General features: G+C 50.8%; 9 protein-coding genes across 9 annotated transcripts; 4 read left to right on the forward strand and 5 right to left on the reverse strand.

Moving 5' to 3' along the window:
• Positions 1–649: 649 nt before the first annotated feature.
• Positions 650–1423, forward strand: CGCA056_v013637 (uncharacterized protein; the record flags this gene model as incomplete). The annotated part of the gene is made up of 1 exon (XM_037328880.1): positions 650–1423. The coding sequence occupies one exon, from the start codon at positions 650–652 to the stop codon at positions 1421–1423; it is 774 nt and encodes a 257-aa protein (XP_037173261.1).
• Positions 1424–1973: 550 nt separating this feature from the next.
• Positions 1974–2315, reverse strand: CGCA056_v013638 (Uncharacterized protein; the record flags this gene model as incomplete). The annotated part of the gene is made up of 1 exon (XM_037328881.1): positions 1974–2315. The coding sequence occupies one exon, from the start codon at positions 2313–2315 to the stop codon at positions 1974–1976; it is 342 nt and encodes a 113-aa protein (XP_037173253.1).
• A 3891-nt stretch (positions 2316–6206) lies between these two features.
• On the reverse strand, positions 6207–7669 carry CGCA056_v013639 (D-serine dehydratase; the record flags this gene model as incomplete). Its single annotated transcript, XM_037328882.1, has 2 exons — positions 6207–7403; positions 7478–7669. 2 exons carry the CDS (start codon positions 7667–7669, stop codon positions 6207–6209), a joined length of 1389 nt encoding a protein of 462 aa, XP_037173254.1.
• An 839-nt stretch (positions 7670–8508) lies between these two features.
• On the forward strand, positions 8509–10093 carry radE-1 (Efflux pump radE; the record flags this gene model as incomplete). The annotated part of the gene is made up of 3 exons (XM_037328883.1): positions 8509–8672; positions 8751–9544; positions 9600–10093. The coding sequence occupies 3 exons, from the start codon at positions 8509–8511 to the stop codon at positions 10091–10093; spliced, it is 1452 nt and encodes a 483-aa protein (XP_037173026.1).
• Positions 10094–12028: 1935 nt separating this feature from the next.
• Positions 12029–14681, forward strand: hbx4-0 (Homeobox protein 4; the record flags this gene model as incomplete). Its single annotated transcript, XM_037328884.1, has 3 exons — positions 12029–13421; positions 13477–14539; positions 14603–14681. The coding sequence occupies 3 exons, from the start codon at positions 12029–12031 to the stop codon at positions 14679–14681; spliced, it is 2535 nt and encodes an 844-aa protein (XP_037173025.1).
• Positions 14682–15009: 328 nt separating this feature from the next.
• On the reverse strand, positions 15010–16018 carry CGCA056_v013642 (Uncharacterized protein; the record flags this gene model as incomplete). The annotated part of the gene is made up of 3 exons (XM_037328885.1): positions 15010–15618; positions 15671–15748; positions 15824–16018. 3 exons carry the CDS (start codon positions 16016–16018, stop codon positions 15010–15012), a joined length of 882 nt encoding a protein of 293 aa, XP_037173132.1.
• Positions 16019–18520: 2502 nt separating this feature from the next.
• On the forward strand, positions 18521–20106 carry OpS4-3 (FAD-dependent monooxygenase OpS4; the record flags this gene model as incomplete). The annotated part of the gene is made up of 5 exons (XM_037328886.1): positions 18521–18631; positions 18715–19066; positions 19117–19432; positions 19553–19634; positions 19681–20106. 5 exons carry the CDS (start codon positions 18521–18523, stop codon positions 20104–20106), a joined length of 1287 nt encoding a protein of 428 aa, XP_037173027.1.
• A 307-nt stretch (positions 20107–20413) lies between these two features.
• Positions 20414–21586, reverse strand: CGCA056_v013644 (uncharacterized protein; the record flags this gene model as incomplete). Its single annotated transcript, XM_037328887.1, has 1 exon — positions 20414–21586. One exon carries the CDS (start codon positions 21584–21586, stop codon positions 20414–20416), a length of 1173 nt encoding a protein of 390 aa, XP_037172712.1.
• Positions 21587–22798: 1212 nt separating this feature from the next.
• Positions 22799–23369, reverse strand: CGCA056_v013645 (uncharacterized protein; the record flags this gene model as incomplete). The annotated part of the gene is made up of 2 exons (XM_037328888.1): positions 22799–23285; positions 23353–23369. 2 exons carry the CDS (start codon positions 23367–23369, stop codon positions 22799–22801), a joined length of 504 nt encoding a protein of 167 aa, XP_037173133.1.
• Positions 23370–23386: the final 17 nt, after the last annotated feature.

Below are 23386 nucleotides of genomic sequence, written 5' to 3' on the forward strand. Positions count from 1 at the left end.
CGCTGATTCATTAGAGTCGATTTCAGAGCCTCAAGGCTGAATGTAAAGCTTCTCGTAGCTGTGAGCGAAGATTCGAAGATTTCCGAGGTGCCGGTTTGGTATCGGATCTTGGTGGCTTATTCTGACAGCTCGCTAGCGGATAACCTTTGAAACAGAAACCTTGTTTGCGGGAGTTGCGAAGGATTTCCATTTTGCAGTTCCTAAACGGCAAACCCGGAACAGACCCCCGGTTCGTGGGACCCAACCCAATGCAAGGGGTCTCCAAAGCCAACTGCCCTGTCAACCCGAATTGATCATGATGTGCAACCCAAAGAGGAAGTATGGAGTGCGATCCTCGTCTTCGGGAAGTTGTTGAGAGTCATAAACCCAGTCAATTGATAATTGCGTTCGGCATAGGCAAAAGCTGGGGTACGATGCCTTGACTGCCATGCCCCTTTAGCCTCTTGATGGAGGATGATTCTTGGGCCAACATAGAGTCCATCGTGTACTTAAGGAGACAACTTGATCTCTCCAGACACTCCATTCTTCTCCATCATCAGCATCCTCACCCAGTCACTCCTTTCTGGTTTCCAGCGCAAGCTCGTCATTCTTTACCAACTTACAATCACATTCGTTCCTTAATTCTTATTCATAATCCAAAACCGCCAAAATGAGATTCTCCAACATCCTCGCCATCGGCTCTATCTTCGCCACCGCCCTGGCGGCTCCCGCCATCAACAACGAGATCGAGACCTCCGTCTCTGACGTCGAGTCCAAGGTCCCCGTTGCCGGAGCCCTCAACAATGTTGAGTCCAAGGTTCCCGTCGGCTCTGCCCTGAGCACCGTCGAGTCCAAGGTCCCTGTCGGCAACATCATCGACGCCCGCGCCGAGCAGGTCATCATCACCAAGATGCAGACCACCATCGTAGAGGTCAAGAAGCACACCACCGCCATCAACTCCACCGTCTCCGGCGTCTGCGGCCCTTGCATCGCCTCCAAGAAGGAGACCATCATCAAGACCGTCAAGAGCGAGGTCACCGTCATCGTCAGCCTCATCAGCACCCTCGTCTCTGAGGTCGTCGAGCTCCTAGAGAACACCGTCGAGATCGTCGAGGAGGAGAAGCAGCAGATCATCAGCCTTGTTCTCGAGCTCGTCTTCGAGATCATCTACACTCTCCAGAACGTCCTCAAGGTCCTCACCATCAGCATCTTCGAGCTCCTCGGTCCCCTTGTCTTCCTCCTTCTCAGCGTCATCGTCCACCTCCTCACCACCCTCAACGTCATCGTCGACGGTCTCCTCCAGACTGTCTTCGGCCTCCTCGGCGGTGTCATCAACCTCCTCCTCGAGGTCCTCAGCGGCCTTCTGCCCACCGTCCTTGGCATTGTCGGCGGTGTCCTCGACAAGCTCAACCTCGGCGGCCTCATCTGCGGCCTCCTCAACTAAGCGTTTGCTTAGTGTGCGAACCTTTGCGGCGGTGTTTGGTAGCAGGAATGGTATCTCGCGGGTTTAGGGATGTCGGAGGATGATGAGTTGCCATTTGTGCTTCACATCAGAGGTCAGGATGCCCTCCGGCAGCAACCTAGCATTACGGCCTCTCTGCCTTTCAGCGTTTTATCAAGAGTAGCTTAAACCTCAATCAATGAACAAGTTACTTTTTATCTTTTGGCTTTTTCTCTCTAGCGGCTAGTCCCCTAACCAAATGAAACGCTTATTTGACCATGAGCCCTTATTAATTTCTGACCATATGCCTGACTGTCTTGTTGTAGTTCATGGCCTTCAAAATAGGTGAGATGCTATGATCAATTTATCAAAGTTCGCTAGTTTCTGAACTTAGTTCTTCATAACCTTTCTCGAGTAGTCATTCTCATCCCTGCGTCCAAGACTCTCTTTCGGTAAGCTCTTCAACACATTGCCATCAGAACCCCATCAAATGCCAAAACCCGGTCTTTGATCTTCCATTCTCCCTACCGTTTCTCAAAGGTGTCGATATATCTCACGAGAAACGTGACCCAGTTATCCTTGTCGTCGCAATGCAGTACGTCTCTGCAGCCGCCGTGATCCCGTTGTCTCCGACCTCAATCAGAGACTGCCCAATGCGGTGATGGGCTGCATCTGAGGAGGAACCTGAATTCAGAGCATCGTACATGTCCTTTGCTGGTCCGTTGTAGAATCCATGATTGTCTGTCGCATCAGAATGGAAGACCGACTGAACGAGGTCGCGGATGCCGCGGTCTGAGCCTCGGGCGAAACGATAGATTGCTGAACGAATTTCTTCCTTGTCAACAAGTGCCTGAAGGGCTGGAGGTAAATTCTGTTGTGTCTTTGTCGCACTCATTGTGTCGGTTCGGAGGATGATGCAGGAACGTTATTAGGGCTAAATGTGCCACAACCTGCCTTTCGTTGGCGGCGAAGCTCCTGGCTTATATGCACGAGATTCCGATGCAACAAATTATTTCTCGATAAAAGGACTACAATGTGAACATTCGACCTAGCGTTGGAAGCTGACAAACTTATCTGTAAAATGAAAACCGTTACGGCAAAGCTGGCGTGTTCCGCCGAGACGGTGGACGAAGGATACGAATACGGGACCGAGCCCACTGCATGCGGACAACAGCCGGCCCTCGATATCCGCTCACATACGTTATACCTATCGCTCGTTTTCAGTAATAGTTTTCATCTCTCCGCATGGGTTTCTAATATATTATTCACGCAGCAAGTTGCTGTATCATTGGGCGCCTGGACTTGGCTGAAGAAGCGCGATGCGAGTGAGTTAGGATAACGACCAAGAGCCAGAGATCCAGAATCAAAGGGATGAAGAAGAAGAGTTATTGAAAATTGTGGATGGGTTGTCAATAGCTATATCTTTGTACATTTCTGCATACGAGCAGAAGGCAGGGCACACGTCAATGCGCCCACGCCAAACACCGACATGATCTGAAGCCATTCTGTAGATCGCATTGTGCGGAGATCTATGTAAATGGCACTCAGCTACATGTAGTCATGTGGAAGAAGATAGGAACTGCCAGAATCTTTCGGTGTGAAAAGCAGTGATGACTTTCCCAGTTCAGTCACATGTTCAGAAGGAAGACTTGACATCTACACATATGATTAGCTCTCTGATTCACACGCGGGATAGCTGGGACTCCATTTGACTTGTCATGTCTGTACTTCGACGGACTCAGTGAATGTGCTAGCATATTCTCTACCATAGAACGAACCATTCAGAGGGGCTAATACCCCCCCCCCCCCCCCGAACATGTCCAGAAATCGCTCTCGTTGCGCGCAGGCCTAACAACATCACAACTTCACAGTGTTCTTCTGTAAAAGTCGCGAACTAATGAAAGCCTTCAAAGAATCTCAATGAGATTCAGTCCGTCATCGTTAGTCCCCAAATGGTCGTCCGGTCCTATTAAATTCGCCCCAGTTTGTGATCTTTCTTCAATGTCAGAACGAAAACTGCTAGGAACACCAAGTCCCCTTATCTGCCCCCGAAGTTGAGATGGTCTGACAGATCCTTCTGCGAACTTGTGAAGTGCCTTCATCGGTATACATCGCAGTATGGCCTTAGCGAGTTGTCGATTTTGGTAGTTGAGCTCAGCCGCTGTCATAAACATCCCGACCCTTCCGTACTGACCGTTGCTTGGGTGTCTCTGTAGTATCAGCCCTCGAATGGCTAGATCCACGAGGTTCACATCCAGCGGTGATCCTTTGCGCCAGTCCCAAGATATTGGGACTAAGTATAACTGTCGAGGGCGATAGGATGTCTTGTCTGTCCAAAGCATGTCCGTCGTGTCCCACCTTGTCTGAATGTAGGTTCGAGTTGTCCTGTGCCTCTTAGAAAATATAATGTCTGGTTGGCTATATGATATTCCCGCACGAGGACCGAGAGCCCAGGTGGCTTTTTCAAGCTTCTCTATGAGCGTTGTGGGCTTGACCGTCCAAGGATCTTGTGATTCTTTGTACCATTTACCCTCTCCGAACAGGCGTATGTTAGGGGCACCGCCTCGCCACTCACGTTCGATGGGTATTACGCTGGCCTCCACCTGTAATGTCGCCACTTGGAGTGCTGCGAAGCGGTCATCCTTCCTCGGAACAATGATAGCACCAAGATTTTGGCAAAGTGGGCGAAAGTGTGTCACGCTTCCGATTCCACTCATTATTTCCTGGCTTGCAATCACACTTGCCCATGACCATGATGGTCCAGCTTCCAAGTCGCGTACTGCAGTGCTTTTTGGTGGCCTGTCGAAATGCCATAAAAGGGACCCTAGTAGTGACTCTCGCCAGAGACCTGCAAGGTAGCTCTCAGGCGATAGACCAAGACGCGTCATGAACCATCTCGCAACACCGGATATGGCCGGTAGCCGGTCGCGTGGATAGGTCAAACTTTTGGGAAAGTAATAGGACCTGACAATGAGATTGAAAGACTCGAAGCGGGTTTCCAATTCGGACCAGCCGCGTGGTTTTCTTGATCTGCCAGTGTTCGTTGAAGCCATCAAAAAGTCCCTTTTGATATTGGTCCGGAAATCAATGGAGTTGGTTACATGGTCGTGGTTCATTTCTCCTTGAGGGTCAACCTCGGTCGCACGCAGACAAGGACATTCCCAGTACATCATGTTGTAGCAGCAGTGTAGAACTCTTGGCGCAAGTAGTCGTTCCTGAACGACCCAAGCGCGCTCATTCAGTGATCCCAGATCAACATTTGTTTCCCATGGACCGGCAGAAATCATTAGGAAGTCTCCATCATTCTCGGAAGCTGGCGACTCCGAGTGTTTCTTTTTCCCCAGAATCGGCAGAACTGATTTGGGTTCCCTCTCGAAAACAAGGCCGTTTTCTCCAGAAGTAGCCGAGAGATTGAGCTGCGAAAATTGGTAGATGCTCTGCATGCGTCTGATTTCCGAGGCTTTCTCCACGGAATCATCTTGATTGATGCATATTGAATCAATCCAAAGATAACGAAAGCCAAGGCAGCGAGTAACTTGAATGGCATCCTTGAAGACTTTGGATAATCTTAGGGCTGGAATTTGCCTCGAAAACTCGGCCATATTTTCCCACGTCAACTTAGTTGGCTCCGGTTTACCCCATCGATGGCTGAGGGTAAGATACTTGACTCCTGCAGGATTTTCTGTTTCTGCTTCTTGGAAATATTTGAGACTGACGCGTGTGGCCTTTTCGCAAGAGAGAAGATCGATATTGGTCCTCCCAAGTTCTTCTCTAATGATCTCTTGATCGGGATCAACGTCGATAATACGTAACGGTACGTCGTTCTCAGTCGTAATCAAAACCTGATATTGTTTGCAAATATCATGTTGATTTGAACACTCCGTCATCCACCAACGAACTTGATGCACTACCTCCCTCGTCATCGTCCGATTGCCTATGCGCTGTTCTGATTGCTTGCAGTAGAGAACTGTGAGTTAAACGGATTATCAACAGCACTCTGATAGACATCAACTCCATGACCAACTCTATTTTCTTCTTAAGGAACGTTTGCATACGTTTGGGGGAGTCCGGTCGCAGTGCTGTGACTAACGCCAGATATTTGAAGTTACCCTCGTTGGTGTCGATAAAATCGTAGACATCCTTATTACCGAGGCCAGTGCCCGAGAGCTGATACGTGGCACCTGCATGAGTCTTGAGAAAGTGTTTGTGATTCGGACCGGCTGCTGCATAGAACAGCAATGTACAAAGGCGACAGGTACCAGCGAGAGCGTTGTTAGACCAAGAATCAAAGTTGATCTCGATCTTGTTCCTGCAAACCCTATGAGTTTGCGTATCGGTTAGACCAAGCATATACTCGCATGAAGAACACAGAAAGTCCATTGGTCCTCCCTTCACAATTGTGACCTAAAAAAATAAGTGTTTACCGATTGGTACTGAAAATTGAAAGAGGGACGATGTATGCTAGGAGGATATAAGAATGCAAAATCGTTTGGACGCTAGGGCTGACGAAATAGTAATTCTTCGGGGTTCTTCTCATCTGAAGTAGTATGAACCCTCTTATAAGTCCCGGATTATTGGTGAAATCAAGAGACAAGCTCCGCAAGATCGGCAGCGCAAAGAGGGGTAAAGCCAGCTGCATACAGATGCTGTCAGCGTAATGCCGTCAGCGTAGCACAGGACAATCAGCTGAACCATTAAGGTACAGATGATCAGTATGATTAAGATGGGGACTGCTTTCTTGTAGACATGCTTGTTGGACTTTGCGTCAGAGGAACTGGCCCGAATTCTACCACCCAGATGCCCGCACCCAAACATCTACAATGTCGGATTCTTCTCCTGTGCTAGAGTCGACCACCAAATACCAGCCGTACATGGCTCCTGCAACGCATGCATGGTTAGGGTAGATCCAGACACTCTGTCCAATTTCGAGGGGTACAGGCGGGAGCTGTTCCTGGCCGCTGCCTTCTGACCCAGTATCCCACGTGAGGATAGAGTGCTCTTGACTAACTCTTCCCACAACAAGTCGATCATTCGTTTTGACATCCTTTGAATACGATTTGCGACTGACAACGCCCCATCCCTTGTAAGAAGGACACGGCTCTCGGCCAAGGCCAAGCACACCGACTGCAGCGAGTGCTTCAGGCTGTTGATGTTCACCATCGTTATATACGCTGCAGACTTCGGCCGCAACGAAGATGGCAACTTCGTCCTCGACATCTCCAAGGAATGTTCTGGCGTGTGTTGATAGTTGTTGGTTGTCAAGGACAGTATAGACACCAGCATGAAGCTCGAGGTCTACTTTGAATCCAAGTAGCTCGCCCTTGGTGACTTCCTGGATCGTGCTCCGGAGGGACTCGCTGTCGGGGTTTTGCGTCGCATTGGCCCCGGCAAAGTTCTGGACCGCGGTCACCTGTGGTGAAGCACCGACGCTGATGGTCAGCTTCTTGTCTTTGTGGAAGTGCTGGGCGTTGCTCTTCAGCGCATCGACGCAGCCCTTGATTTCCCCCGCAAGATTGTCCATAGCTTCTTTAGCGCCCGTGTCGGCGTAGCTAAGACTGCTGTGAGAGTACAGTCCAGTCAAAGTAGCTTTGCCTTCAGCTTCGAGTTGCATAACCTTTGCGATCAAGTCATTCTTGTTAAGACTTGACGGCGGCAAACCTGCGCGGTGATAGCCAGTGTCGACCTTGAGATAGATTCCAGCCGCAAATCCCGCTTTTTGCGAGAAGTGAACAACAGCATCGAGCTGTGTCGGGTGATCGATCATGAAAGTGATTGTGCCAGGACCGAGCTCGCGCGCCAGATCTGCGGCCCTAGCCGCTTGTGATGGCGGGAGAGGAATACCATAGAGAACATTGACCTGTCGGCCGTTGTTCTTAAATTCCTTTAGAAGGGGCAGCAGATGCTCCAATTCGTGAATAGTGGAGACTACGAGCTTCACCTCTGGTGAGTCTTCGCCTGCTTGAAGTCTTGCAAGTTGAGTAGTCTAAACCATCAGTTAGAGCCGTGGACCAAAAAATTCATAACAGCTCCGTGTGAATGTCTTCGATTTCCAAGTACCTTATGAGTCTTCACATGAGCTCGGAAGCCCACCCCGAGAGCCTTGGCGGCATCAAGCATAGACTGACAGTGTCTCTTTGCTTTGGAGATATCAACTACTACGGCGGGTTTTGGAACGTCGTTGATCGTCTTTCCGACGTAGAACTTCCGAAGTTCGTCCACCGATGGCGCACGAAGCTGAGGGATGCTCATGGCTGCAGTTCAGGGATTGTTGCTCAGACAATCCGGCGTGAGGATGGCGTAATTGCTGGGATGTCGAATTGTCCAATCAAGTTGAGAGTACCAATACATAGACTTCAAACTCGACCCAAATCCAGACTTTCCTAACGGATGCAGCTCTGGAAAAAACTTATTCATATATCGCGCCCTTTGGTGGAGTCATGCTGCTCAAAAGGCGCAGTTGAAGGTGGGAGCCGGCGTCAGATTCGGGAGTGAGACCCGCGGGGGATCTTTCAGCCGCCGTCAGCCGGCCGGGGAAGCTCCAATTAGTGGAGACGACATCGGAGACGGACCCCGCACTTGTCCGAAAAAGGAAACATTGTACGACCAATCGCCGAGATTGGCGAAACAGATTCCAGAGCCATCAACGGTTTTTTACTGGAATTCCAGGGTCTTTGATAAGGTTTGCGATCTTCGGTTATTTAGAGGCGTGTTCTTCTTGAACAACGACCTCCAGGCAGCCGACAATTCTCGCATGAGATCCACCGCCTGATTAGAGCGAGCATTTCACGCCAACATGCTGCTTCCTTACACAATGGCACAAAGCGGATGTCACGTGTGCCCTGTGGCACTGACGGCCCAGCCCCTCGGCCGGCGCCGGCGCCCCGCTATTGCAATCAATTGCCACCCACCTTCCCGACCCCGGCCATCAAATTTTTGTCTGGCAATGACCAAGCACCGTGGGGCAAGCACGCAAAGGCGCTGGCCCACTGCATCTGCCTCCGCTGCCGCTGTTTCCTCACCAGCCGCCCAGTGAGCGATCACCGACTTCACTTCAAGGTACCTATCACCACCTCGAAAACACGTCAAATATGGCCGAAAGTCAGCCCCTTCTCGAGGATCCTCTCTGCGAGGAAGACGTCTCAAAGCACCTGCTCGATTTCGACCCCAATGGCGATTCTGAAAATCCGAGGGAGTGGCCGCTGGCTTTCAAGTGGACCATAGTCGGTCTGCTGGCGTGTATGGCGTTCACTGTGTATGAGACATCACCCACTGCGGTTCAACTTTCAACCCGCAGTGAATTCCTTGGCTTCGTCCGCTAACCTGCTCGCAGAACCTTTACCTGCATCTCAGTCGTCCCTGTCGCTGCGCACATCATTGGTGACCTCGACCATGACGACGGCACGAACTCACCAGCGAGCGCTCTGCTCGTCACCATCTGGGAACTGGGCGAGGCTGCCGGTCCTCTTCTCATCGCGCCCCTTTCCGAGATCTACGGCCGTCAGCCAGTTTTGAACGCCGCCAACATCCTCTTCGTGACGGCGACCATCCTCGCTGCGTTGAGCACCAGCACGCCGCTGCTCATCAGTGCCCGCGCCCTCACCGGCCTGGCTGTCGCTACCAATGTCCTCAGCCCAGCCATCATCGGCGACATGTTCGAGGCTGACCAGCGCGGCTCTGCCATGAGCATGGTCTCACTCGCACCATTGATCGGTGGTGCCGTCGGCCCCATGATCAGCGGTGCCATTGCCCAGACTCTGGGCTGGAGACGTGTTCTGTGGATGAGCGCCGGCTTGGCGGCTACGTGCGAGGTGCTGTTCCTGTTCTTCTTCACGGAGACGTACAAGATGACCATCCTGAGACGGCGCGCCGCCAAGGTGCAGCATGAATCTGGAGCTCCGCTTCACCCGGCCGGCGTTGATGACCACAAGAGCATGTTGAAGTTATGGGAGTCGATTAAGAGGCCTGGTACGGTCTTGTTCAAGTCTAGCGTCTTGCTTGCGCTGTCATTCTTCGGTTGCATCACTTTTGCATACTTCTATATCATGTCCATCACTCTGCCCAACATCCTGCAGGAGGTGTACGGTTTCTCGCCCACGTTGACCGGCCTCTCTTTCATAGCATTCAGTAAGTTCTTCCGTGTGAGAGTAAAGTTTTCCAGGCATCATCTAATCGCATTCAGGTATCGGCTCGTTCATCAGCGTCGTCGTCAGTAACTTTAGCCTGGATAGAATCTACATCAAGCTCCGTGGCAACGACCCAACCGGACGCCCCGAGTACCGTCTCCCGCTGGTCGTTGTCGGCGCTTTCGGCCTTCCCCTGACCATCATCGCATACGGATGGATCGCCCAGTTCAAGCTTCCCGTAATCTGGCTTCTCGTCTCAGTCGCGGTGCTGGGCTTCTTCTTACTGATGTGCTCGCTGCCCCTGTCTGCCTACGTCGTCGATGCGGCGGGCCTGTACAGCGCATCCGCCATGACCGGACTGATTGTCACCAGATGCCTGGCTGGCACTTTCCTTCCGCTCACCACCGGCCCCTTGATCGAGTCGTTTGGCTACGGGTGGGCTTTTACTGTGTTGGGCGTCGGCAGTATCTTTCTGGCTCCGATTCCCATCGCTGTGATGAGATACGGCCACGTTTGGCGCCAGAAGTCCGAGTACACGCGGGATGCGTAACGCATTAATGACTTGATGAGGTAACGGTCATAAACAATCATCACAGCACATGCAGGCACAGCATGGGAATGGAAAAGCTCAACGCTACAAAAGTTTTGGAATTGTCTACTATTTGATGACTCAACTCAGGGCATGGTGCATTAAAGGTTGGAGTTATGTTCAAATTGCATTGGAATTCGAGTATGTCTAAAGCAGCGGAGAAACCGTATCAATAGAAGCGTATTGTGATCGAACCACCCTGCCCCCCAATTTGACAGCACAGATTTCAACATGAAGCCGTCTGGAACCGTTCAAACCTTTTATAGGTGACGGTGTCTCCCGAATGGAGAAGTGGGAAAAGCATGCTTTCTCTTGCACTTTTGCCTCTCCGTGCCCTTCGAAAAACGACATGCGTGTGTCGCCCCTTTTGAGCTCCTTTAGGGTTATCAAGATGTTGAGTAAGACGCATATCTTAGGTGCCATAGCCACTGGCGCAATAATCTGCTTCTCAGCTTGAGTAGATGCCAGAGCCATAACTTTTTAAATATTAGCTGCACGCTGTGTCATCTGGCGAACACACGTTGAGCTTACGATGAAGACAAGACGATCTCACTGATTGTCAATAGCAAGTTAGCAACGCTCTATCCGTACTCTTATCGATTGCGGCAGTTCATCTGAGTGCCATGCCATGCCTAATCGCCGAATCGAATAACCGTCGCTACCGAAACCGAGACAAATATAGGTAGCTATGATGATGATCTCGCGATAAACTCTTAAACTTCCACTTCTTACCAAAAGAGGGTCTGTGCCCGATCAGCCTGACGTTCATCGCACCCAGGTGCCCGGAGACTTTCATGGACAGACGGGTTCGGTATCGGTCTTAGCCTCTCGGATCTGGCATTGTGAAGTGCCTGAGATGGGCGGGGGTTGGGATGATTGAGGGGTTCGGGGATCACAAATAGTAATTTCCATGCCATGTCGTCTGATGTCAGGTAGGCGGAGCGCCGAGCGGGCTAAACGGAGCGCACCGTATTCCGACGTGAAAAGCAGGAGACTGTGTGCCACTTGCTTTATGCCAATTTGCCGGTAAGCTTTCTCGGCGATGAGGGGCCGTTACTGGAGATGAACAATCCCGGGACGGGCTCCTGCCTGTGCAGCTGCCAGCACTTTGATCGGCGTTATCGCGGACTAGAGGAGAAACTCCCCGGAACAGCCTCAAAGCATAAAGAAGTGAAGCATATATGTTCGCCAAACGAAGTTGTCTTACAACTTCACCCGGAAAGCCCGACTTAAGATCGGTCCACAACGGCCCCTCCCGGCCCCATTTTCGGGGACATTGACGGAGGAAGATGGTGCGCACACGACAAGGGGATAGACTATATCGCGCCGTTGCTTAATACTATAGTCAGTATCAGGAACTCTCCTGCTCGCCGAATACAGGGTTGAAATCCAGAGCCATGAGCCACAATCTTCTCTAGAATTGAACTCAATCGATTGTGGCGCCTGTTGGTGTGACCTAGCCACTCAGGGAGCTTTACACGTTATCACTATTCACCCTATGGCAGTACACTATGAGCTAATAGAAAAAGAGTCAGACTATACGCGATATTAAGAACGCTGCTGTAAAGACATATGAGAATTTCAGCATTCAAGTCGTTTGTCATATTTTGACGAAGCAGAGCCGTTAGCGTGTCACTGAAGGGCGGAATGACCCTGCATAAGCGGTTCCGCCCTTTGTTGACAAGCTCCATTACTTATCCACAAACCATCTTATTGCCCCGCCTGTCCGCAATCGCCCACCGATCCTTTTCATCTGATCATCATTCTTTAGGAGAAGGAATTTGATGGTGTTTTCTGTGTTTCCTGTCCAGAATTACTGAAATTTGCGGAAAATGGCATTCCACATTGGTTTGCGCCCAACTCTCACGTCCTGAAACCAAGTGCTCGGTCTGAGTCATGGATAGCCCACACGAAAACCTCGGCGTGATGCCCAGCACGCAAGACCAATTCCAAGCAGTCGGTTTAGACTTTGATCAACTGGGCATGTTTTCCGATCTCATATCCGGTCAAAGCAACTCGGCAGTTGATTTTCAGAACCAGATCGACAGCTGCATGGCATCGCCATCGTCAAGCATTTCGGGCGGCGTGCCTCTGTCCGCTGAAATCGAGGACAATGCGGCCATTCCCCCGGGCCCAGCTGAGGCCGGCGGCGAGCCTGAAGCCACCATGCCATCCAAGATTGGCAGCCGCTTCACATCTGGCGCCATCAAAGTTCTGAGGACATGGTTTGAAAGGCACGAAAAACATCCTTACCCGACACCGAAAGATGTCGATAGACTGCAAAATCAAACAGGCCTGGAGCGACAGCAGATCACCAACTGGTTTGCCAACACGCGCCGTCGCAAAAAGTTCCGGTCGCAAGGCACATCGGCTGCGCAAGTTCCATCATGGACGGAGACAACGACTGGTCCCATTGAAATTCCGACCCGACGACCGACGCCAATGCCGTTCGAGATGATGAATCCGATGCAGAGATGGGAGCACTCGCCACCGGAGCACGAGCCAGCGCTCGCGTCTGACATTAATCGGGCTGTCGCGGCATCGACCGGACAATCGAGTTTTCCGAGCCGTGCACGATCGCCTGGCAGGTCTTCGGAAAATGCATCATCCCTCAGCAGTGCTGCGACGTCTCGGTCTAGCAGAGGTTCGAACACCTCTGCCTATTCCCATGGGTCCAGACGGTCAGCCGGGTCGCAGGATTCCAACAAATTCTCAGGCAGGCGGAGGCGTCGAGCCCTCACCAAGATGCAAAAAGGGGAGCGTATCAAGTTGGTGCAGGCTCGCAATACGTACCAGTGTACCTTTTGTACGGAAACATTCAAGACAAAGTACGACTGGCAGAGACATGAAAAATCCCTTCATCTTTCATTGGAAGAGTGGGTGTGTTCACCACATGGGTCCACGGAAAACCATCCTGAAAAGGGAGAGGTTTGCGCTTATTGCGAAGAGCCCAGCCCCAGTAAACCTCACCTTGATGAGCACCATCAGAGTGCTTGCTCAGAGAAGCCTGTTGAGGATCGCACCTTCTACCGTAAAGACCATTTGCGGCAGCACTTGAAGCTCGTACACGGATCGAACCAGATGACGCGACTGATGGATAAGTGGAAACTTGTGAAGAACAATATTCGCTCAGCGTGTGGGTTTTGCGGTGCCAAGCTCGAGACATGGGCAGAGCGAGGTGACCATCTTGCCGACCACTTCAAGAATGGAAGCACCATGACAGACTGGCAGGGAGATTGGGGATTTGAGCCTGCTGTGATGGAGATGTTGGACAATGCTATGCCGCCATGTAAGTGCTTGAAAGCAATCTTGAAACCCTTTAGTTCACGATTAATGATGCATAGATCTCATTCGATTCGAGTCTCTTTCGGCACTTCCATTCACCGCAAGTGTGGGACCAGCTGATACTGCACCAAGCGCCTACGAACTCCTCAAATTAGAGATAGAGTACTACATACGAAACTACTTCGAGGGTCAGGACAGTTCGCCATCTGATGATGAACTCAAGTACGAGGGGTGTAGCATCATATTCGGCGCGGAATTCTTTTCGTCGGCTCTTGGCTCATCACCGCCCTCGTGGCTAAGAGATATATTCATGTGCTCGAATGAGATAGCCACAAAAGCTCGTTTCCGCCCTATGCAGCAGCTGGCTAAGCTACGCCTAAGCCAGCTCCGCATCAACGGGAAAATGAACATCTTTGAAGAATGCCAGCTCGAGTCAGAGCTACGCCATTACATTGGGATGCACGTTACACTGGGTCTGGCTCTTTCAGACCACGAAATCCAGCAAGAGGCCTGCGCAATTCTGGCTCGCGTTGAAGAATCGTCTACCAACCCTTCGAGAAGATTTGCTGGCTTTTTAGTGCGACTTATTTGGGAATCCAAAGACTGGATTGCTCCTTTGCGACAACGGGGGAAGCAGCACTCCCAAGATGGGTTGTCAACACAGCCCGCTCCGGGACCTCACGGGGATTGGAACCAGCCAGCTCTGGACATAGCCCAAAGAAACTTGCCAGAACTCAGTCACTACCAGGGAGTTGGGAAGATGGCACTTGCGGCCGATTCCTCTTGGCTTTCGCAAACTGCTAGCATGGATGGCTTACAAGATCCTGTCGGGTTGGGGCTAGAAAGCGCAGCGGAATCCACACAAGACTTCTATATGAGACTACAAGCAGCTAAGACAATCTTCAAAGGGTCGGGGCAGTCACTACAAGGGTCATGGCAGGGTAATGAACGGCCCGGAGGCAGTGGAATGCCGTTCTTCCTGAATGATAACAACAGATATCGACGTCTTGCAAAAGAGCTTTCCCGGTTTGTCGCCAGCACAATGTCGCCCAACAATCCCAACAGCCATATTCCCACCGATGAGGAGATCCGACACCAGGCTAGATGGGTTCTCTATGATGAGTGAGTAGACCTAGCACAGTATCACCTGTTCTGGTAGCCGATACGCTGACGAGGATACCACAGCGATGATCCCTGGAACCAAACGCCTGCCGACGTCGAGGAGTGGCTGCTGAAGTTTAAGAAGGATGTAGGGCTCGCATAGGCTAAGCTGTCACATGACTTTGGCATTATACAAATAGTTCACTGAAACGTTAGAGACGGACTACGGGAGACATAAGATTCCGTTGAATACCAGCTATAACCATAGAGTCGAAAGCAGAAGATTCTACACCTAGAGCCACACTAAAGCAAGTACCCCTGTATAAGTCCGCATCCAGCCATCCTAATGTTCAAACGAAAACGCCGAAAGACCAGATCATGAGAGCGTGTAATAAACTCGGAGCCGTAGGCCATTGGACGTCATCGTATCTCATGAAAGGCATCCAGAAATATCTGCCTGTCGTGCAGACTGCCTCCCAACCATAAAAGGTCTACTCTTCCATCTCCTCGGGATTTTCTTTCTCAAAAACAATCTTGTTTTCGATCTTCCCCAGTCCGTCGATCTCTACAGCCACCACGTCACCATCTTTCAAGAACTTCCCCTGAAAATAGCCAACACCAGCCGGTGTACCCATCATAATAACGGTCCCTTTCCTTAACGTCGTTCCCCTTGAAAGGTGGACAATCACCTGCGCCACGCTCCAAATCATGTCGGAAGTTTCAGTCTCTTGGACGACTTTGCCATTGACCATCGTGCGGTACCGCAGTGCGTGCGGATCTGGAACCACTGTAGGCGACCAGATCGCCGGTCCTATCGGTGCAAAACCATCAAATGATTTACAGTAAGAATACTGGCCTCCTGAAGCGTCGGGAACTTGAAAATTTCGTGCGGTAAGGTCGTTTCCTGCAGAATAACCGAGAACGTAATCAAGCGCTTCGTCTTCTGACACGTTTTTCGCGTCTCTTCCAATGATGACGCACAGCTCGCCCTCGTAATCCAAGTGACTTTGCGCGTCCGGATGAACGAACACTGGATCGTTCGGTCCTGCCAGAGCATCTGGCGGTTTCGTGAAAACTATTGGGTAGGCCGCAATTGGGAGCTGCGTATTTGTTAGTAGTTTTCTGGGGGTGCATTGACAATACCACTCTTACATTTGCTTGTTCTGCGTATCTCAGAAAATTGAGGCCTAGACATATGATGCTTGGTGTTCGCTCCAAGGGACACAGCAACTGGCGGAACTTGCGTCAGCGGTCACTTTCTCCGACAAATCTCAAACCCGAGTCATGCCATCTCCAGGTTCTCACCTTCGTTACCGTATCCCTCATATTCGTGTTGACGAATCCCTCATCAATATTCCCACCTAATCTCTCCACAACATAACCGCTTCTGCTTCTTCGCACCAGATTGCCGTAAAAGACTTGTCCATCGTGATCGTATCTTACAAGGGCTTGGAAGGCCATCCGGGAAAGCGCCGCTTTCTTTTCGACAATGAAAGGCATTAGGGCCAATCTCGAGGAGTAACGAGAACGAGCTCAATTTTAAGAGACGTTGAAAAAAGTCAAAGACCGAGGAGTAATAAGATAAGACGCCACTCTCTCCTTCTGAGTGTGGTCCTATTAATTTTCCACTTTGTGCCTTGCATGGAACACCGCGCAAACCCGAATGTGCCGTCGGGTGCCCCGGGCTAAAAAGGAAAAATAACGAAACATTAACAAACTGCGGAATGGTATAATGTTCGGCATCGTGGGAACAGGAGCCCGCGGACGGACAATTCAATCGGGCTGCGATCCGCCCTGGCCGCACGCCCCGCGCATCGGCGACGTTCGTCCGAAACGAATTCCCTGATCAGGTAATCGGGGACTTACAAAGTTGGCGAGCCCCCAACTCCTCCACTTCCCGCAACGTTTGAGTGGTGACGTCGAAGAGGAGGGGAGCAAGGACCTCCGGGAAGATCGGATAACGTGCCAGGATGACAGGATGTCAAAAGTCGACCGGGGTGTAAAGCAAAACGCCGAGGAGCCCGATTTCATGTTTAAATACTTAATCGTCTTTAATCTCAACACTATTCATGTTGCATTATAGGATATGTTATCGCATCAATGTCTGCAAAAAGCTGGATGGGCGCTTAGCAAGGATTAATCGGAGAGCCAAGGGCGCCGGGTTCGTTGTCGCGGGATCTTCGGTCACTTACGCGCGCGGCGAGGCATGACCCGGCCGCCCACAGAACAGCGCGTGAGGCATTGTATGAATATCTTCAGTAGTCATCTCTAAGACGCCGGGGACATTGTTGATCACCTGCCCAGTCCTATGACGTACAGGTAACATCGGTGACCAAAGTTGAAATATCCTACCGGCCATTCGGTGTTTTGATGTCACCGACGCAAACACATTCCACATGAGATAATCTCAATTGCGCACAGCGCTTTCCGTTACCATCATTCCTCGATACAGAGACAAGAACCGCCATTTTAGAGTCATCGACACGTCCGTCTAAGAATCGCGGATGGTGTCGTGCTAAAGTTGGTGTGCATGCACGTAATATTATTGCGACGATGTTGATCCTCCACATGAACCTATCAGAATCCCATTCATGATGAAAACTTCATAGAATATGGAGCTCATCCTCTGCTAGATCTCGTTTGCCAAGAAGGGGCACGGTGAAAGGGTTGAGCGGCTGTCACATCCTGTCAGCCAGCCCTACGGGACGTCACTCGGATGTTGGTGCCGAGATCCATCTTATGTCGCCTGTGTGGTTGACAAATCCATGATCTTGGGGTAATTCTATACCCCTGGACGACAGCCGTGAAGTCTGAGAAATCTGATCATGGGTACCAGGTGACGGGAAACAGTCAGCTTGGAAGTATGCTGTGCCTCCTAACTACTTGCGGGTACACGGGTCCACAGACTGAAACAACGCGTGCATATGAGTATATTGCTAGGGAACGGTACCCGCCAATGATCTGACCGTTTGAAAGAAGGTTGAAACTAATATGGGCAATCTAGATGCCCAGGGACGTCTATGAGTGGGTCAGAGTGGTGGTCCTAGACAGGTAAGGCAGATCATGTCGCTTCGGCCTGTTCGAGAAGTTCTGTCGCAGCTATTATCAACAAACTCTTGCTAAATTTGAGGGTAAATACAGATTTGATACTTTTGCTTGCTCGGTGTTCACACATCCTCGATAGTGCTTCACTTTATTCGTGTGATGTAGAAAGCCAGTTGAGAATCTCTCAGGCATCTCTATTCTCACTCAGTCCATGACTGCCATTACAAATCGCCTCCAAATATCGCATGCGTCATGCACGCAGGTATTTTTAGATGCTCTATCCTCCTTCAAGGTCTGTTCTACAACAAAAGTCCTCTGCATGCTCATGAATGCAATGTTGATGCAAAGTAAGAAAGTAAGAGTACTGCACATCGCTCTTCTTTTATGTATAGGTATTCTCCAATCATTCATAGCAGTTGCGGTGCTATCCAACATCAGCCGAAATAGTCACCCGCTGCGCCCAAGAACTTGCAGAGGCGTCAAACAGTCTTACCGTGCATTACGCAAAGAAGAAGAACCTGCCACAGCCGTCCTTGCGTCGACAGTTTTCGGAATTAGGCTTTAAGAAATGACACCTCGGACCGGTAAGGCATTCCGAGTCGACCGAGCCAGAGAGAAGAAGAGTTCAGGACATGTTCAACACGGCTCGCATCTCTGATCAGCACCGTCTTGATGGTAAGTCTCCCCGGTGTGGAGGTGGGGGCGAAGAGGCGGAGAGATAGGATGGAGGGCTCCGTTTAAAGTTCCCGATCAGCATTGCAGGCGGTTACGCTACCGATGTGGGTTTCGGGCCGCGCGGGGCAGTGTCCACCACGCCGCTGTCCCGCATGCGTTATTCCTTTTTCAACAACAAACAGGACAGATTTTCCGTCCGCGGTATTTTACATTTCATCCTGCTCCACGTCATCGGAGGAACAATTACGCCGCTGTAGAAGAGAATATCACCAGAGCGAAAGGATGAAGGTCCTTGTCATCGGAGCGGGGTTAGGCGGCCTCGCCTGTGCGATTGCATGCAAGCGGGAGGGTCTGGAAGTCGTGGTGCTCGAGAGGGCGAACCGCATCGTGCCCGTGAGTTTAATCACGCGATCGAGCCTGAGTTTCGGCTCCTTCCGGAAGAGTCTGCTGACTTGTATTTTGCCTCGTCTTTTAAGATTGGCGCTGGGATCCAGGTACCGCCCAACGGGACAAGGATTGCGCGGCAGCTGGGATATCTGGATAAGTTGCTGGAGAGGGGCGTCATCGTTGACAAGATGGAGCTGAGGCGGTATGCTAACGGGAAGCACCTATTTTCGCTCTCCGCGAAGGAGTGTATGGAACAGTATGGAGACCTGTGGATGGTGTGTCATCGCGCTGATTGTCATGCGGCGTTGTGGGAGACGTGCACGAGTCTTGGGGTGGATCTTTGTCTGGACATGGATGTTGAGAGGATTGATTTCGCTACCAATACGGTGTGGCTCGAGGATGGAGATGACATTTCTGGGGACGTAATAATTGGCGCCGATGGTGGGTATGGTGTCGTCGTGAAGGACCATTGGTTTGCTGATACTAAGCAGGTCTGTACTCAATATGCCGCAACCAGCTGCTCGGAACACCATCACCAGTAGTTGAGACTGGGGATCTTGCGTACCGAGCGTCATTCCCCGCGGAGCAGCTCAAGACACTCAACGACGGAGCCGTAGATGAGCTGTGTTCTCGAAAGCAGGTGACAGTGTGGGTGGGACCCCAAAAGCATACGGTGTTCTACCCTGTCAGGGGCGGGAAAGAGTTCAACTTGGTCTTGATCAGGCCCGACAACATGGCGCCCGGAGAACGGCACATTGAGGGGGACGTTGGTGAGATGAGACAGAGCTATGAGGGTTGGGATGAGACGTGAGTTGGACCCTTTGATCTTCCGCTCGAGCAATTTTCGGCGCTATCGGTGATTGAGAGATGTCACTGGGCCAATGTTCCGGTGAATCAATGAGATTATTGGCTAACCATCATTTACAGGTTGACCAAGCTGATATCTTGCATACCAAGAGTTCAGAAATGGAAGCTGTGCACGCATCCTGAATTGAAGACTTGGACAAAGGTTTGGCATCACAACATTCAGTAAAACATCATGCTAATATGCCTAGGGCTGTGTCGCTCTCCTGGGAGACTCCTGTCATCCGAGTCTTCCATACCAGGCACAAGGGGCAGCCATGGCTGTCGAAGACGGTGCAGTCCTTGGCAAGCTCTTGGGCTTGCTCAATGGCTCTTCGAATGGAACCACGCCGGCGGAGTTGATTCCGGAGGTGCTCCAGCTCTATGAGACACTGCGCAAATCACGGACGACCGTGAATGTTCAAGGCGCAAGATCGAACCAGAAGTGGTATCAAATACCGGACGGGCCCGAGCAGGAAGCGCGAGATGCCGAGATGGCAGGTGCCAAGTTGGCAGACGGGCTGTCACCCACCGGCTGGAGGTGGATTGACCCGGAATATCAGAAAGAGCTTCTCGGTCATGACGTTGTTGCTGAGGCTGTCAAGGCGTTTGGAGAGTGGGAGGCGGCTAGAGCATGAGGTTCTGGCCTTCATGTAGTAAGCACTGGAGGCTTGAGGGATTGGTAATGAAAATGCAACAATCTTTTCAGAAGCACAGGCTAGATTGACTTTGTTCCCTAGCTACACCTTGCCTCATACAACAAGTTTTCGTCATACGCTGCAACTTCTCCACATGCCTGATAAGGTACTATTGCACCCATGACTTACACCCAACCAATTTCGGATCTACTGATACAATATACCTCGTTAAAAGGCCGTTAAGCTACGATAGTCAAAATATTACACAAGAAATTGGAATAATAATCAGATCCCCCACAACATCCAGTCATTTCCAATCGCTCCTGGTCTTGTAAGACTTCGCTGGTGCAGCATTCTCGCCACGTGCGTTGATAACCCCCACGAAGGCCGTGCTATTCCCATCAAAACAGTTGGTTTTGATCGTACTGCTGCAAAGATCGTACAGCTTCTTCTCTGAGATATCGCAGTATTTCATGTCAACATAAGACGCGATGTCATACCCTACCGAATTTGGGTGCTCGCAGATCTCTGTTGCCGTCTGTCCCGGAATTTCAGTGACCACAATCCGTTCCAGGTCCATATTTGCTCCCTGCCTTTTCCTCAAAGACTTCCTGTCCCGTCGCTTCTTCGCTCGCGCGAAGGGATTGTTTTTGTGATATTCCCTCACCTTCCTCGACTCTCCCTGTTCTATGTATATCTCCTTATCGTACACCTTGTCATCAAGGATCAAGTCTGGATGGATGTCAGCCCCTTCCTTTTTCTTGTCCTCGCTGTCTGGGTAGTATTCCAGCGGGGGCTTATAGAACGGAATCCAGCCATTCGGCTTCAAGTTCCTCCACCAGGCGAATCGCCGAGTCGTGCAGAGGTATTTGTGTCCATCCCGGTTGTACAGTGCGATCTTATCTTTCGCGGGCAACATGTCTTTGAGATGGTAGCTCATCGCACGCGCATTTTTCGTCCCGCTGTGATCGGAATCCAGCCAGACGCATCTCGAGGTCAGGCGGTTGACGAGGTCGTGCGTCATCTTGCGATCACTGAAATACCAGCTCTGCCCGCAGGCGTAGCCGGTATCTCCGAAAAAGGCCGAGGTATGTCTGCTGTTCGAAACTTGAATCATTGCGATGCAGATGGCGTCGTTGTCCGCGCTTAGCATAATGTATCCTGGATCCTCGTCTTTCCTGCCGTTCATGGTCTGTCGGATCACCACCGTCTTTTCGCCCCCTTGCTTTACGTGGCCTGCGTAATGGCCTTGATACTGTCCCATTCGTTGTCCTTCTTCATTCCACAAAGCGACCGAGGGAAAGTTGCCGTCTGCGAGACTGAGTTTCTTGCCGTCGCCGAGGCCGACGGTGACCATGGTCTCTGGCATAGGCTTGCCGAAAGTCCATGCGTCGCTGAATGGCGATTTTGGGATGCCATCCGGAAATTCGAACGAAGCCGGGTAGAAAGTGTCGAATCCAGACAAGATGAATCCGCTCATGATTCCTGATGTTGATGGGGGCCACTTGTGGAGATCAGCCACGAGGTCAGCCGTGAACAGAGATCAACAATATCGACGACGATGGCTCCATATGAGAGTATTTGTTGTCTTCAACCACGCTGACCCGAAATGAAGTGGTGCTTCGCTTTTTATACCGCATGCGATCATCTCTTAGCGTTTCTTCATTCTGACCTCGTGCGCTAGTTTATCAGCTTTTCATACAACGGATATGACGTGCAGGTGGGACATCAACTGTGGTACTGAGGGAGCATGGAGTATTCTTTTCAGCTTGGCAAGTTAGTATACTGAATTCTTACCGACGCAGGGGGCTCCTCACTGAGCTCATCATAGGACAAAAACGGCGGAATTTCGTAGTACGCGGAAATATTTGACGTCGACGTCGTACAGTAGGGGTAAACTCAGTGAAAGAAGGCGACGAATTCGTCAGTCATTTGACATTCATCAACTTCGAATACAAAGAATTTTCATTGTCATCACACATGACTCCGAAATTCATGGCCATGATGTGTGCTGCTTATCGATGGTGCTCAGTCTTGCTGTCTGATTTGGAAATACATGGCTTTACTCCGAACTTTCTTTCTCCCTTTTTCTTCTTTTCGCCAAACATGTGGTTTTCGACTTCCCGATCATACCAAAGCTCTTTTTCTTTCACAGCACATTCTGAGTTTTCCTTTGTAATTTCAAATCTGAAGCCAACCCCGTTTCCCCTGAATCCTGCACACAGCTGTATTGTATTGTTTCAAGGAGTCCCAACCGCGGGATCCTCTCTCCCATTCGTCTACCCAGCTTCATGACTGGCTAAGTCTTCATTGATCCAGAGAATATTGGCTGTTGCATTACTATCTCGTTACACCCCTTCGTATTTTGCAAACAGAATGACTCAACGTCTTTGGGACAAAATGTCATAGTTTAATACCATTCATCCGTATTTGCAAAACTGCACAGATATGAGATTGCATGAAAGAGATCGATTGACGCCTACATCACTCTACGTGGTCAATCACGTGTGAAATCATGTTACAATCCACTGTGTGTATGTACATTTTGATAAGCGAGAGATTATTTCTATGAAAATACTATTACTAAGAGAATGAGATAATTACTATTACATAGTTTCACGACCAATGGGCCTAAAATGCATGTACTTTTCCATCCTTTTGTAGCCTCCACCCATCTACCCCCTCCATTCCTTTACAGACCCCAGGGCACACAAAGACCGGTGTTCGGGTCCGGAGCCATCTTGACACCATCTTTCTGACACTGGACGTCCTTCTTGCCCCAGCACTGGGCGCCCTTGAAGTTGTCCCACTCAAAAAACTCGGCGTGGTAATCCTTCTTGGCGCTGACGTTGTTCCAGGCTCGCCATACCATCAAAGTGCCCTGGTAGAGCTTACGGCCATCAGGGCAAGTCTTGCCATTGGTGCCGTTGGGGAGCTCGAGGAGACTGCCCTCATCCCATCCGGCGCAGTCAGGGCCCACGATCAGGCTGACTCCGCCAGACGCCACGGCGAGGGCGTCATCGGGGTTCTCGGCGCAGACGGTTGTGTCGCACTTGACCTGGAGACACATGTTGCTGCCGTAGTTGTCTCGGAAGGCTCCGCGCGGAGCGATGTCTTGAGCAGTGTCGATGGCGGCAGATGCGCAGAGCTGGGCGAGCGCCAGGTAGGACAAGACTTGCCTGTATTACATTAGACATCATGGAAACAGAGGAATGAGGTGCTGGAAAGCTTTTGAATGCAACTCACAACTTGGAGAACAACATCTTGCTGGGCTTTCTAG

Source organism: Colletotrichum aenigma, assembly GCF_013390185.1.
Source record: "Colletotrichum aenigma strain Cg56 chromosome Unknown KSG_Cg56_contig09, whole genome shotgun sequence".
Classification (NCBI taxonomy): domain Eukaryota; kingdom Fungi; phylum Ascomycota; class Sordariomycetes; order Glomerellales; family Glomerellaceae; genus Colletotrichum; species Colletotrichum aenigma.